Here is a 15,080-nt window from a genome sequence, read left to right as displayed (position 1 = left end):
AGATACCTAGGATTGGAGTCACATGAGGACAGAAGTCAAGGCTGAGGGCCCAAGAATAGCAGAGAGTTGAATCTAAGCCCCCTGCCCAAAGCTGGGAGCTGTGAAAAGGCTGTCTCCTCTGGGCACGGAAGACAGAGGGAAAAATAATCCATTCACAGGCTTTGGAATGCAGTTTGGAAAAAGTTACTGCAGGAAATTAGAATTCCTCAGGGTCACCAGAGTGTGGGCTTGGATTCAGACCAAACCTCTGAGGCAAAAGCCTGCTCTGAGAAATTCATGAATAAAAGGGTCAGAACCCCATGTAGTATGTAAGACTGTGGCAGAAGCCAAATCAGGCTGGCTCTAGGAGATGTGAGTGGGGCCCAGGAAACTCACGGGACTCCTACAGGAGAAACACAGATAAGTCAAAGAATCCTTCCATGGTGACACTGCCATGGGAGAATTCAGCCCATTGTACAGATGACAGTAACCACACCTTACCTCCTCCCTAATGCTATTTTATAACTGGGAAAACTGAGGGTCCTTGAGCTAAGTAAGTAGCCTAAAGTCAGTTAGCAATTAAAGTATTTAATTTCTCTGTGCCTCAGTCTTCTCAGCTATAAGGTGATAATAATTTAAGCATACCTTCCTCATAGGATTGTCATAAAGATGAAATGAGATGCTACTTGTAAAGCATTTATTAGAATTTATTAGAATGCCCATTTTAAAGGTTCAGAGATGAAGAAGGAACAGTCTTTAAAACAAACACAGGACATTATGTAGAAAGAACTGGAACATTAAGAAAAGGAATGCTAGAAATAAAAACGTAGGTACTGAAAAAGTCTAGGCAGTCTTACAGAGAGCATGGAAACTTCTGGAGCAGGAGAGGGACTTGGGTTTCAGGTGGTAGTTCCTGGGTTTCGGAAGAGTACTGGAGTTGGGGAGACCAGGCAGAAGACACAAGGACTATCCACCTCAGGTGACTGATTCTGCCTGTGCCTGGGACAGGAGTTTGTGGTGGCGCTTGCTACGTAATGGTTTCAGGGCCTGGGGACTTCTAGCTCTGAAAGTCTTTGTGTTCGTGGTTTATATCATAGGCAGCTTATCAGGTAGTAGGCACAAGGGCTAGAATTGCAGCCAGATTTTGAGATTCACTTCCAGCTCTGTGAAGTGCTTGTTGTATGACTTTAGACCTGTTACTTGGCCTCTCTGGCACTTGGTTTTCCATCTACAAAACTGCACCTAGGAAGAGAGTGTCAAGAATGATATAGACTCTGGAATTAGACTGCCAGAGGTCAAGTTCTGACCCCAACAATTATTAGGTAGGCAAGCCTTGGGCATGTTATTTAGCATCTCTGCCTCAGATGCTAAATCCTCTTCCATGAAATAGGGTTGTTTGTGAAGATCACGTAAACTAATATACATAAAATACATAAAATATACATAAAATACTTTGATACAATCCTGGCACATAAGAGCTCAATAACCTTTGAGGTTATGGTAAGATTAAATATGTTCATTGATGTTAGAACATAGTAGATGCTCAGTAAATCGCAGTGATGGCTGCCAATTCCTGGATTGCTTTCTCTTCACTGGGCGCCCCACATACAACTGCTAAATGAACAATGATTGATTGACTGGATGGTGGGAATGGCAGGCAAGTGAGGAAAATGAGTGCAGACCAAGCCACAGGAGGGTAAAGGCCCTTTGGTACCCGAGATGCAGCTCTCCCTCCTCTGCTGGCTAGAGAAGGGATGGGAGTACAGCCATCCTCACCTTCCCTTCCCCTCCCATACAGGGCACTACATCACAAGATTGGAAGAGCTCACTGAGTTTATCTGGGAAGTGCAAAGTGGGTCAAAGCTTCACTTGTGTACACACACACGGGTAGACATCCTGAGTAACACTGCTCCAGAGGCCGACACCATCTGCTTGGGGTCCCGGATTTCAGAGTCTGGTGTGGATCTCAGGGGCCTGAGGAAGCCCAGGCTATATGGAGAAAATGGTGATGGGGAAGGGTCCAGGAGCCTGAGCATCAGCCTTGGAAACCCTTTCCCTTCTCCCTTCCTGAGAACCAGAATCTCACTTCCACCCCTGCTTTTCTCCTTCCTTCTTTCCCATCCTTAGAGGGCAGTTCCCAGCTCACCTGGAGGGAATCACCTAGTGCTCCAGGTGCCCATGCGGCCCCCTCCTCCCCATGCTGGTTCTGGCCCATCAGGATTATCCATGTTCTCATAAGAGTCTGCATCTGGTTAGGACCAGGAAGGAGTAAGATGAGGTAGCAGGAAGTAGGCTGGGAGGGAGTAAGTCTCCGAGGACAACAGGATACAGCTGGAGAAGCACCCACCTTCCTCATGATTGGGACCAGGCTGGGCTCGAACGAAGCGGAGCTGGGGGGCTGCATACAGGATCCCTCTCATATCCTCATAGGACTGGGACCCTGCTTGGGCAGGGGATGGAGAGTTGGAGGCCTGGAGCCATACTGGGGGCTTGGGGAAGGGAAGGGCAGGCTAAGATATGATGGGAGAATTAGGGGCAGAGGAAGGTAGAAGGTTGACCAATATTGTACTAGGAAGGAGTGAGGTTCGGGGCCCTTGTTAGTTGTAGGGTCTGATCAGGCGTGGGTTAGATTATGGTCATGGTCAGAGAAAGGGTCAAGAACGGCACTGGAAGGAGTCAAAGTCTGAGTTGTGAGGAGGTTGTAGAGAGAGCTGGGATTGAAGCTGAGATCTGCATTGGGGCTGGGATGAGCTGGAGGACAAATTCCAGTCTGGACTTGGATTGGGATCAGGGCTGATGATGGTGAGGGATGGGGTAAATACTGGGGGTCAGGATGGGTATTGGGGGTCAGTATTGAAATTAGAGTTAGGAGTCAAATCTAAGGTTAGGATTGGACTTGGGTTTGGGATCAGAGCCAAGGTTAAGGTTAGGCCTGAAGTCAGGGCCAAGGCCACATCAACCCAGTCTGGGCAAAACAGGAAGGTCCCAAGGACTTCTCACCAAGGGAGGTTGCCTCCCTGCTGGGGTCCCAGGCTGACCCATGGGGGCTCAGGAAGTCTGGAGAAGGAAGAAGGAAGTCACTACACCTCCTGGCCTTCCCATCACATTCCCCCACCCCCACCTACCCATCCCTGCAGGAATGTGACCATCTTCAAACACACCTGTTGTCCTGGCGACTGGCTGGGGGAGCTCTTCATCTTCATTCTCATAAGACTCAGCTGCTGCAGAAAAAAGAGAACTCCAGGGACCACTCCTGCCCTGTAGGGGATCCATGGTCCTGTGGGTCCTCCCGAGTCTCTGAGGCCCCACAAGGACCCCAAATTACCATTGGAGAAGGAGTCTTCATCCTCAGGATTCTCATAGCCACTGCCATCTGGTGGAGAAGCAGGGAGATCTAGCGGGGGCCCGCAGCCCACCGCAGAGAAAGTGAGGGAGCCAATGGGGGAGGGCAGTCTTACCCTGGGAGAGATGGTCTTGCCCACGGTTAGAGTCATTCTCGTAGAACTCGGAGCCCTCCTCACTGTCCGGCTCCTCATAAGCCTCACCTTCCTCTTCTTCTGGGCCTGGGGTTTGGGGATGGGGATGGGGATCAGGTCACGGCCCACCTCCTCCAGGCCCCAGTCCACTATTCCCGCCACAGACCCCTCCAGCACCCTCCATGTGAGTATCGATCCCCACTCAGTCACCGCCTCCTGGAGGGCTCCAGGACCCCGCGGCTCTGGCCTCCTGGACGTAGCTGTGCGGGTTTCCGTAGGACTGCCCGGCGGCTCCCAGTCCCGCAGCCCACCGCAGGGCGCGTCCTGGCGAGAGGAGCGTTGGAGCGAGGCGGGTGAGAAGAGATGGGGGCGGTCAGGGCTACGGGCCGAGGATGCTTCAGGCTCTGTTGGAGGACTCCGGGTCCAGGTACCCAGCCTCGAGCCGGGATGGGGGAGGTGGGGGTAGCGAGACAGGGGCGGGATCTAAATCTAGAGGTGTGGCCTGAAGTCTTGGGCGAGGTTCTGCTCTCAGAGAAGGACCTCAGGTCCGGAGTCCTGGGAACGGGGTTAAAATCTGGGCGGGATTCCGCACCCTGGGGCGGGCTCTTTTCTGAAGGCGGGGCTCGGAGCTTGGGAAGGCTTGGAGCTCTGGGGACTGGAAGGATGAGGAAAATGGGTGGGACTCTAGCTCTGGGTCAGGAGCCTGGCGGTGCCTCCTACCAGTGCCAGAGTGGGGCGCGGAGAGGGAGAGCATGTTCCCATACTGGCTCTGGGCCCCGTTTCCCGTGGGAGGCGTCACTTTGTAGAACCTGGGGAACGAAGGGGAGTTGCACTGTGAGGCCAGGCCTGGAGGGGACTGGAGGGGACACTCAAAATTCAGGCTAGACCCTCAGAGGTTAAAATGTGATCACTTGTAATTAGCGCCTCTGTTCTGCCACAGTCTACAGAGGGGTGTGCCGTCACGCCAAGGAATACTTCACAGAGTAGGTAGCTTTGGTGCTGGACTTTGAAGGTTAGGCAGTATTTCAACCGTAGGGATGGAGAAAAGACACTCTCAGCAGAGGCAACAGTAAATGCAAAGCACAAAGTGAAGGGGAGCTGGGAGGGCACTGGCATCATTACCTTCTGGTGGGGTCTGTCATTCTCTTTCTTTTCCTCCTCAGGATCAGGGCTGGTGGGAGTTAAGGGGAGTGATCAGAGGAGAAGCTCAAGAGTGAAGATTTAGGGGATGCTGGGGAAGTCACTTGAGTCAATGGAGGAGACAGAAGTTCCAATTCCAAAGGGCTCGAGTAGTTTGCGGGGGTTAGAGATGGAGTGGGGGCAGAATTCTGAGGTCCATGAGGGAGGTGAGGGAGGAGAGAAAGATGGTTGTCAGAGTGATCAGTGAGGGCTCTCCTGAGGAAGGAGACCTAAGGATCTGGAAGACCAGCTGGGGGACATGACTCACCTCTTCGAAGATGAAGAAAGCCCACCAGGGAACCCAGGCAGAAGATCAGATAAGCTAACGTCACAACAGGGACTATCCAGCCACCAGTCTCCAGCAGCCAGTGCCATACTGCTAGGGGGAAAGCGCTATGAGATGGAGACCTGGGCTGGCATCTTGCTTCCCAGCCTCAAGACCTCAAAGGCCCGTAAGTCTGGGGAACAGGGGCAAGACATAGATCCTCAGTGTCTCAAGCTATAAGGAGGGCTCTCCTCCCTCCCTGTGAAGACAGGGACTGTGCCCCAGAGCCTAGCATAGAGCCTGGAGCAGCATCTATTAAGTAAACCACCAACAAACTATGACTATAGTCAGAGGTTATGTTCGGATTAAGGGGAGTGTGATGATCAGCTTCCTGCTGCAGTTACGGCCAGCCATGGTCAATATGAAGGGCAGAGTTCAGTTCTCAAGGTTAAAGGTGAGATGCGGCAATGTGCTAAAGTTTGGAGAGAAAGTTCAGACTGAGCTGGAGAATTGTGGTTACTACTGTAACCACATGGTGGGATTGAATTAAGGGAGGTAGAATGGGCAGAAAGTTGTAACCAATTTGATGGATGGGTGAGAAAAAAGAAGGGTGCCCAGGTTCCTGGCTGGCGCACGTGGGCAGATGGTAGTGTCCTTCACTTACACAGGGCCACCCGGAAGACTGTGCCTGGGGAGGATGTCAAGTTTGATTTTGTATATATTGAGCCTGTGGTGTCAGTGGGACATCAAATGGCAACTCCAGGAGATGGCTGGGTGTGGGGCTCACCAAGGCATGGTGGCCTAAGGAGCCATGGGAGTCAAGGAGGTCAAACAGGAGTGTGTAGACAAGGATGAGAAAATATAGACAAGGTTAAAAAGAGGGCTCAGGGCTCCAACAGTGAGGCGTGAGGGAGGAAGGAAGTACTCTCACAGAGTTGATGGGAAGGAGCGACCTAGTGGGAGGAGAAGAGTCGTGTGTTGGCAGCAAGGAGGAAGGAGTTGGAGCCAGTGGTCAGTGTAGAGGTTGGGGTTCCGGATGAGGCTTGGACTAGCCCTCAGGTTGGAGTGGGGGGCCAAGGTTGCCTGACTTCCCATTCTTCCCAGTGGCCCCAGTCAGATGCCCCACAATTGGAAGAAACTCTACCTGACTGGGTAGTGACCTTCAGCCGCATCTGGGTGGTCATGTTGCCATGGTTACAATGGTAGGTGCCAGCATCTTGAGCTGTGGCCTCGGGCAGCACTAGAACAGCCTTTCCTCCAGGGGTGCCCAGGACCCACCTCTCTCTGGGTTGGGCATCCTCCCTCACTTTTAAGCTCAGCAATGGGATTCTACGCTTGTTGGGATGCACGTAGATCCAGGAGACGGAGCCTCTGGCCAGAGAGGAACGGGACGCCCCACAGGTCAGCGAGAGTGTGGAGCCAGGGGCCACGGTGAGGTCTGGGGCAGGGAGAGCGAAGGCTAAGAAAGTGTAATATGTGAGGGGGTCTCCTCCCTCACAGACTGTCCAGTTCCCAGTCACCATCCCCCCACTTCCTGGCATCTCCCTAGCACCTTACCCTGGTTGTTGCTCTGGTTCAAACTGCCATTAGGTGGGGCACATGCAGGGTCTGTGTATAAGATCTCAGGGTGATCCTTGACCCACACATACAGCTGAGGCCTTGTAGGGTGACCAGAAGAGGGCCTGCTGCCCTTTGAGGGACTGTTCTCCGGGTCACAGCTTGGGTCATTGAGGTCTGAAGCATTCCACCGGAACATTTCCCCTGGGAAGATACCCAGAACCAGATACTGAGACATCCAGGAGAGACAGAGAGATACAGAGACCCAGAAAGGCAGAGACAAAGACCCAGAGAGAGACAGAAACGGTGACTCAGAGAGAAAGAGTGAAAGACACAGAGCAGCTCAGGGTTGACGTCATGAAGCCACAGTAGTTTTTAGAAGCCACGTAAAACTGGCTCCCAGTTTGTCCCTCCGACCCTCCAGGCCCTCCCTCCAGATCCATTTTAGCTGCCAGAGCCCCTCCACCCATGGTGGGCCTCCCTCCTCTCATCCAGCCCTCCCTGCCCCAGCCCGGACCTCACCGCTGCCCTTCACGCTGACCGTCCAGCCAGGCTGCCAGGCCTGCTCAGAAGGGGGGCCGGGTTGGCACAGGTAGAAGCCCCCCATCTGGTCGGAGACATTGAAGATGAACAGCAGGGTTCCCTGGGGCTCCTTCAGGGTACCCAGAGGCCCCACATGGACGCCCAGGCCTGGTAACCCTAGGCTCAGCTCTAGGAAGGGTTTTGACTGGGGCCCCTGAAACCAGGCCAGTTGCTCAGTGGGACCATCTGTGGGACCTCCAAGGCACGACAGCACAGCATTGCCTCCCTCTGTGGAGAGAGAGAAGAACGGACAGGAGGAGAGAGGAGTCTCTAGGCCCCTTCACTCTTTGCACAGGGTTATAAACCCAATAACCCCACCATCTGGGAGTGGATGAGTCCTCAGATTCCTTTCAATCCCTCTCTGAATTTTACAAATAAGAAAATGGAGGCTCAGAGAGGGTAAGTTACTTGGTCGAGGGCACCCAGCCGGAACCCAGGTTTCCAGCCCTTCCGTCTACCTCTGCCCTCTGGACATACCTTTAACCTCCACTAGGTGTGGTTCCCGGGCCCCTGATTCCCGCTGGGACAAGGAAGAGCGCGAGGAAGAGGAGAGGAGATGGCATGGTGGTCAGACTCCCTGGGGCGCCCAGCCTCACGCGCGGGGGATGCTGGGGTAGGCGGGAACCTGGTGGGCACTGAACCATGGGCGTCTGTGGGGGCGGGTGGGCAGTCCCCCCGAGAGGAAGGGGTGGTCACGCCTCAGGCCCTTTCTCCATGCACCCCTCCAGAACCGCAAAACTCGCCTCCTCCCTGCTACACTTTTATTTTCATCCCAGCATTTGTCATGTGAAATGATCTTATTTGCGTGTCTACTTACTTGATGGCTTTCTGTTCCCCTCATTTGACTGTAAGCCCCTTGCAGCAGAGACTCCACCCTGTTCATGACTGTACACACAGTGCCCTGGAACAGCGGTTGGCACATTGTAGGCACCCAAGAAATCTTTGTTGAATGAGTGTCCTCCCTCCTCCTCCTACATGCCCCCGCCACCCTTCAACCTCAGGCTCTGAATTCACTTCCCTTCACACACGGCCTCTTCATTCATTCAGCTGACATTTCCTAGGCTTTCTTCCATCTCCATACTCCCAGCCTATCACACATACGGCAGACCTGAGTCTGAATCCTCCACCTCCACCACTTGGCTAAATGTCTTCATGTCTCTTAGCCTTAGTTTCTTTCTCTGTAAACTGAGGATAAGAATAGTACTATCAAAATAGCTTTTGTGGAGATTAAACAGGGCAATACATGTTCGGCATTTTCCACCCAGCACAGCACACAGCAAGATCTGAGAGACAGCATCCGTGAATGGCTAAGGGCTCAAGCCATTCTGCTGCTCCAGCTGAATGAAGCCTCCTCAAAGGGCAGAGTGGTGCCTGAGATCACACATTGGGCTGGGGGTACAACTGGGCACTAGAACCCAGGAGTCTTAACTCTTAAAGTTAACTCTGTTCTTTTGCCAAACACCCCCTATCTCTCTCTCTCTTCGCCTCTCCCTGCCTCTGCCTGTGAATCTCTGTGTCACTGCTGCCATCACTCAGGGAAAAGGGCCAGGGACCCAGGAGACCTGCTCTCTCAGTTGCTGGTTCCCAGGCAAGTCTCACTGAGCTGTGACTTCCTGTTTGCCTCGGGCAAACCCCAGGGGACCCCCCCCCAGCTGGCAGGGCCCTCACTTCTCTTTGGTCAGGTTGGGTTGGCTGGGAGGGAGTAGAGTGGGGCATCAGGGGAATGGAACAGGCGAGGGGGCAGGACCCCATCTGCCTTTCACTCAACAAAATCTCTCCAATCCCGTTCACCAGCTTCCCAGCTGCCTCACATGCTGAGTCTTCTTGCTGGAGCGTGTCAGCCCCCAACTTAGAACACTGCAGCCACTTTCATCTCTACCAAAGTAAGCGCTCCGTACCATGGCCTCCAAGGGCCTGAGGGAAGCTGCCCCTGCCGGCATCTCCCGCCTCAGCCCTCTGCCACTCTGCCCCAGCTCAGGGCCTTTGCACTTGCTGCTCTTCTTCCTGGATCTCTCTACTCGGCTCTTCGCTCCACTGGCTCCTTGCTGTGGCTCAAGCCTCAGTTCAAATGTTACTTCCTCAGAGAGTCCTTCCCTGACCCACCAGGTACTTTGAATCTTACACCCCTGTTTTATTTCCCTCCTAGCATTTGCCCCCATCCTAAAGTCTGCTTGCTTACTTGTTAGTTTGCCTCCTGCCCTAGAATATTCACTCTGCTACAACAGGACTCCTTACTATCTGGTTCACTGACATCCAGTAGGTGGTCAGTAAGTATTTGTCATACAAAGGAAGGAAGTTAGTTATGGTTACCCAAGGGGAAAGGGGAGGGGGATAAATTAGGAGTATGGGATTAACAGATACAAACATACATAAAATAGATAAGCAACAAGGATTTACTGTATAACACGGGGAGCTATATTTAATATCTTATAATAACCTGTAATGGAAAATAATCTGAAAAAAAAAACCATATATATATATATATATTTATATATATATAAAATCACTTTGCCGTATACCTGAAACTAATACAACATGGTAAATCAACTATGTTGGGGGACATGGCGGGCAGTGCAAGGGCAGTAAAAGAATTTACCAGAAACATAGAACGTTTAAGAGACAAAGGAGAGTTTAATGGATACGCTGCTCTAGGCAACAGTGGGCCACACAGACGAGAGGTGTGAGCGCCGAGGGGGAAGGTGCAGGGTCTTTTATTAGGGGGAAGGGGCTGTGAACACAAGGGGGGGGGCACTGCATGATCAGTTAGTGCACAGCTACCTGATTGATTGTAAGACTTGTCAGGGGCTACTCTGAGGAAAGGGATTTACGGCTCTTATAAGGGCAGATGTGCCGTGAGGCCTGTCTGCCTAGGGTGTTGTGAGATTGGCCATTTCCTGGGGGCGGTTAGTTTTGTTAGGGCAAACATACGTCAAGGGAGATGTTTTTGTCTTGCAGAAATGCAGGTATGTGGGGGGTCCTGAAGTGGGGGGTGGGGGTTAAGGGTGCCAGTGGGCCCCAGGCACATGGAGAGCCCAGGAGTGGGGGTTTTATGGACTTTGGAGTGGCTTTAGAGAACGCCAGCCAGCCGGCTCCACATTTCCCCCTGACAGATTGGCAGTGACAAATCTTTGGAACATGGGTGGAGGTCTCTTTCTTCTGGAACTACTTCTTGCTGAACATGAGTGTCAAGCTGTCCCTAACTATCGTGCTAATCTGTTCAGGGTGTGGGGCCAAGATGGTCCTCCCCAAAATCTGACTGCCTAAGGGGCAGCCTGAAAATAACCCCCTTCGACATCCAAGGGCTGCATCCCGTTGGTAAGGGCCATGGCATCTCTTGCTTGCGAGAGACGTCTGTTTTTGTTTCTTTGGAGCTTGGACCTCAAAGAGAGAGACAATTGTTTTTATAAGAGAGGGAAACAACATAAAGAATAAATGCATACAAGATAAATAGCCAATCTCAAGAAAAGGATGGAGAGGGGAAATTTTAAAATCCCTGTGAAAAAGGACCTTATTCCCTCTGGAATCCAAAAAAAACTATTAGAGCATGTCAGAAAATTGTTTGTTAACCTCTTTGCTGTGAGCATTGCTATCCCCTAGAGTACTTATGTCACTCTGTAGTTGAGTGAGGAGCGAAGTGACATTACCACACACCAGGGAGATGGGGGCAGCGTTCAGTAGTATTATTGTACATGTGCCCGCCTGGGAAGCTGTGAGGATATCAAAAGCCATGTGATTTTGCAAAATCGTTCTCCTCATTAAGGTCATTTCTGTATTGACCAAAAATATACTTTCTCTGGTATCATTTCGTGCTTGTTGTATAGATTTTGTTAAGGCTTCCACATGCAGAATTACATCTTCCAGGACAACTGGAGGAAAAATAAAAATGTATTAGGTGATCATATCATTTAAAAACAGATCGGGACCACCGGGCATGCATAAAAGGAAAATTTGCAATTTTTGTACTTTGTAGGGTGGAATATCTGTGTTCCTGTGCCCAGGGGAAGCCCAAAGTTCATCAAGCAATCCATCCTGGGGGCAACCATGGCCAGAGGTTAATGCCACGGATCCAGTGAGTTCCACTGGGGGCTGGCCATATGGTGTGTCTGTATTGCCACGGTTTAAATTGCCATTTGGTGGCCAGATAATCAGTAGCCTATAAAATTATACGATGAACACATTATTTTAAAAGAATGCATCCCAGATGTCGAGCGGAGTTAGCCACTGAGACAAGGAATGATTTTTTTGTTCCCAACACAGGGGAGTTTTTATGCTCAATCTGCCATATTTGGGCATTAACCAGTTAGCTCCATCCCTTAGTTGGTTGAAGCCTTCTGCTACTCACGAGGACTTTGAACATCTCCAGACCTTCTCTGGTGTGGCATTTTAGGTAACTTATCCATTCCCTGAATTGTGGCCGTTCAAGAGAATGAAAAATTGTGGCCTGGCAAATTAGTGGTGTTTTCTATAGGCCATTTTGATGGATCATAGTTAGAAATTTCATATAGAAATTCAAAATCTTTACAGGGCAGAGGGTTTAAGGTGTCATGACGAGTTGTGTTTTCATTCATAGCAAATATCAATTGACGAATAAGTGTGGAAAACTCTTTCCAATCAGATCCTTGTAGGGGTGAAACCCACCATGGCAACCCAGAGAATGCAGACACCAGGTCGGCCACAAACCCAGCAGTTAGAGTAGTTAAATGTACTAGCATATGTGAAGGCCCATTCTAAGAAACTGTTTCCTGTAACAGTAGAGGTAAAGTGAAGAGGAGAGTCAGAACAAAGAGGAGTGTCATTTTTAATACTCTAAATAGAGATTAATCTCATCAGATGTAAAATTGGTTGAACTGCCTTGAAGATATAGATCAAAAATGAAATCCCTGAATTGAGTTGCAGAGAAAGAGAGAAGATCTTCGGCGGGGATTGTAGTTAATTCTGAAAGAACAATTTCATAAAAGACATCAAGTGAGGAACTCATGGGCAGCTAGAGCAAGGGTGAGAAATGCAGGGATTAGCGCGGCTGGGACAACAGCAAACAGGAAGTATAGTGAGGCAGAGCGCTGGTAAGAAGATGTGGGTAAGAAGGCAAGGTCCAGGGCTGGCTGGCATCAGCCCAGCAGGTGGCATGCATTAAGCTAGGAATTGGGACTAGCATCACCGATTTGCGTTTGAACAGTAGGCAGAGAGCCTCCAGAGGCTCACAGCTGGACGAGGTATTTGTTGGTGATGCCTCACCCATTTTTAATGCCGGCGGCGGGGCGGCAACCTTTTACACGGGACAGGTGTATCCAAGGAGTGAGCCTGTCTAGTTTCACTTCATTGTGGTGGAGTGGTCAGAAGTACCTGCTAAGGCCACATCCAAACTGGCTGAAATGCCTGCTTGTCCTGTGGAAGAGTTCTGAGATAAACCCAGTCCCTGGGAACAAGTTTTTGGATGGGAGTTTCCCTGAAAATTGGGATCAGGCTTTGGATTTATATGATTGTGATATTCATGAAGAGCCTTTACAGTTTGACTTAAAGTTGTCACGTATCGAGCAAGGTAGTGACCCTCAGCATCTGTTAGTAAATCTGTTTGGAGGAAAGGCCTGCCATAAAGGAGCTCAAAAGGGCTTAAATGAGATTCAGCCTTTGGAGCAATTTGTGTTCGTAACAAAGCAGTACAGAGAAGAGTGGGCCGGGACTGCTGAGTTTCTTGCATAACCTTTGTTAGGATTCTTTTTATTGTTTGGTTGGCTCTTTCCACTTTACCAGAGGACTGGGAGTGCCATGCGGCAGGTAAGGGATGTTCAATTTGTAGGGCTTCTGCCACCCCTCGAGTTATTTGAGAAACAAAATTTGGGCGATTGTCTGATTGGAAGGAGCAGGGTAGGTCAAAACAGGGAGTAATACGATCCAGCAAAGCAGTAGTTACTTCTGATGCCCTCTCTGTTTTTGTGGGGAAGGCTTCAATCCATCCTGTGAAAGTCTCTATAAATACCAGGAGAAGGTGGGGGGTATAGCTTATTGGTAGAGTGAATGCCTAGCATGCATGAGGTCCTGGGTTCAATTCCTAGTACCTCCATTAAATAAATAAATAAACCTAAGTACCTCCCCCCATAAAAAAAAATACCAGGAGATATTCTAGGGTCTTACATGGAGGCATATGAGTGAAATCTATTTGCCATTCTTCTCCTGGTACCTCTCCAAGGGTACCTTTCCTCTGAACTGGGTGGAGAGGTGGGGTGGCCTAACATTTCCTTCATTGTTGACCTGACAAGTTGGACGTGCGCGGGAGATGTCGCATAGGGTTTGAAAAATTCCCTTTCCCACAAAAAGAGGTTGTATTAAGTCCTGTAGGTTCTTTGCCCCTAAGTGGGTAGATTGGTGGAGATTTTGTAACATTTTCCATTATAAGGCCCTAGGGAGTAATAATTATACACTTGGGGCTTTTAAGCCATTTTTCTTCAAGAGTGAAGGTAAACCCCACTTTTGTTGCCTCTTGAATTTCTCTCTCAGTATATTGAGGAGCCATTAGTGTAAAAGTTGGAAATAAAGTTGCCTGTATAGGAAGTCCTGCTGCCTCTCTGGACTGTCTGCTTTGTGATTTCCTTGGGAAATCTCATCAGTTACCCTTTGATGTGCTTGACAGTGAATCACTGCCACCTTTGTGGGAAGATAACGGCTTCTCACAAGTTTAAGATTTCTGAAGCATGTCTAATGGGTGCATTTTGTGCTGTGAGAAGACCTCTTTCTTGCCAAATGGCGGCATGTGCGTGAACAACATGAAAGGCATACGATGAATCAGTGTAAATATTTAACTTCATTCCTGGCCCGAATGTAAAGCCCGAGTGAGAGCTATGAGTTTAGCCTTTTAAGCAGAAGTGGAGCCTCCCAGAAGGGGCCCTGATTCTATACCTTTGGTAAGACTTACAATGGCATAGCCAGACAATCAAACCCCATTTAATATAAAACTACTGCCATCAGTAAACCAGGTGTCGTCAGGGTCCTGGAGCGGTTTATCCTGAAAGTCTGATCTAGCCGCACAAGTTAAATCTAGTATCTCAAGGCCTGAGTGTTTTATAGAGGAGTTATGATTCGGATTAGGAAGGAAAGAGGCGGGGTTAAGAGTTTGACACAGTTTAATACTAAGTACAGGAGTCTCTAAGAGTAGTGTTTGATATTTGGTGATCTAACCGTCAGAGACCCAGTGAGAAGCCTTTGAATTTAGAATATCCATTACTTGGTGGGCTGTATAGGTAGTTAATGGTTGTCCCAGAGTCAATGTGGATACCTCTTCGACTAACAGGGCCACAGAGTCTAGAGCTCTGAGGCAAGGGGGCCATCCCTGGGACACAGGGTCCAAATTTTTAGAGAGGTATGCTTCAGGCTGCTGGGTGGGTCCCAATGCTTGTTTAAGAACTCCCGGGGTGACATGTACAAACAGGATACAGGGCTTTTGTAGATTAGGCAAAGCTAAAGCTGGGGCGCTGTAAGAGCCTGTTTGAGAATTTGCAATGCTTGGTCCATCTCAGGGGTCCATTCTAATGGCTCATTTTCTGGTCCCCATAAAGCTTCATAGAGCGGCTTTGCTATGAGGCCAAATTGGGGTATCCAGGTCCTATGAACTCTTGCCATTCCCAGGAAAGATCTGAGTTATTGTTTAGTTGCTGGAGTCCCCATGTCTAAAATTAGACTTTTTCTCTGGACTGGCGAACTCTTCATTCCTAGGTTTCTATGAGGCCCAGGAACTGTACCTTCTGAGTTGAAATTTGGGCCTTAGAGAGAAACTTTATACCCACATGAGGCTAGTTTTTGTCATATCATTATAGTGTTTAAGTCAGAAGAATCTTTATGAGGACTATATATTAGGAGGTCATCTACATACTGAAGTGAGGCACCGCCCAGAGAAAACTAAGGTAGAGAGCTCTTTAGCTAGAGGTAAAGATCCGAATAAATGGGGACTGTCTCTATATCCCTGGGGCAGAACTGTCCAAGTTAACTGTTGGGATACTTGGGTTTCTAAATCCTGCCATTAGAAAGCAAAAAGAAATTGAGAGTCAGGG

At 49.7% G+C, this 15,080-nt stretch overlaps 1 protein-coding gene across 1 annotated transcript; it reads right to left on the bottom strand.

The window, feature by feature from the left end:
• Positions 1-670: 670 nt before the first annotated feature.
• On the bottom strand, positions 671-7,616 carry CD19 (CD19 molecule). Its single transcript, XM_032460571.1, is given in 16 exon segments — positions 671-1,968; positions 2,126-2,227; positions 2,327-2,419; positions 2,980-3,036; positions 3,141-3,197; positions 3,305-3,352; positions 3,438-3,542; positions 3,666-3,779; positions 4,176-4,264; positions 4,578-4,626; positions 4,903-5,013; positions 6,044-6,337; positions 6,457-6,660; positions 6,979-7,266; positions 7,516-7,546; positions 7,548-7,616. Coding segments are annotated over 15 exon segments (1,686 nt in total). The 5' UTR covers positions 7,602-7,616; the 3' UTR covers positions 671-1,968; positions 2,126-2,135.
• Between the last annotated feature and the right edge of the window lie 7,464 nt (positions 7,617-15,080).

The sequence above is a fragment of the Camelus ferus genome, chromosome 18 (genome assembly GCF_009834535.1).
Source record: "Camelus ferus isolate YT-003-E chromosome 18, BCGSAC_Cfer_1.0, whole genome shotgun sequence".
NCBI lineage: Eukaryota > Metazoa > Chordata > Mammalia > Artiodactyla > Camelidae > Camelus > Camelus ferus.
Note: the sequence above shows the minus strand (reverse complement) of the source record. Positions and strands in the feature narration are given on the sequence as shown.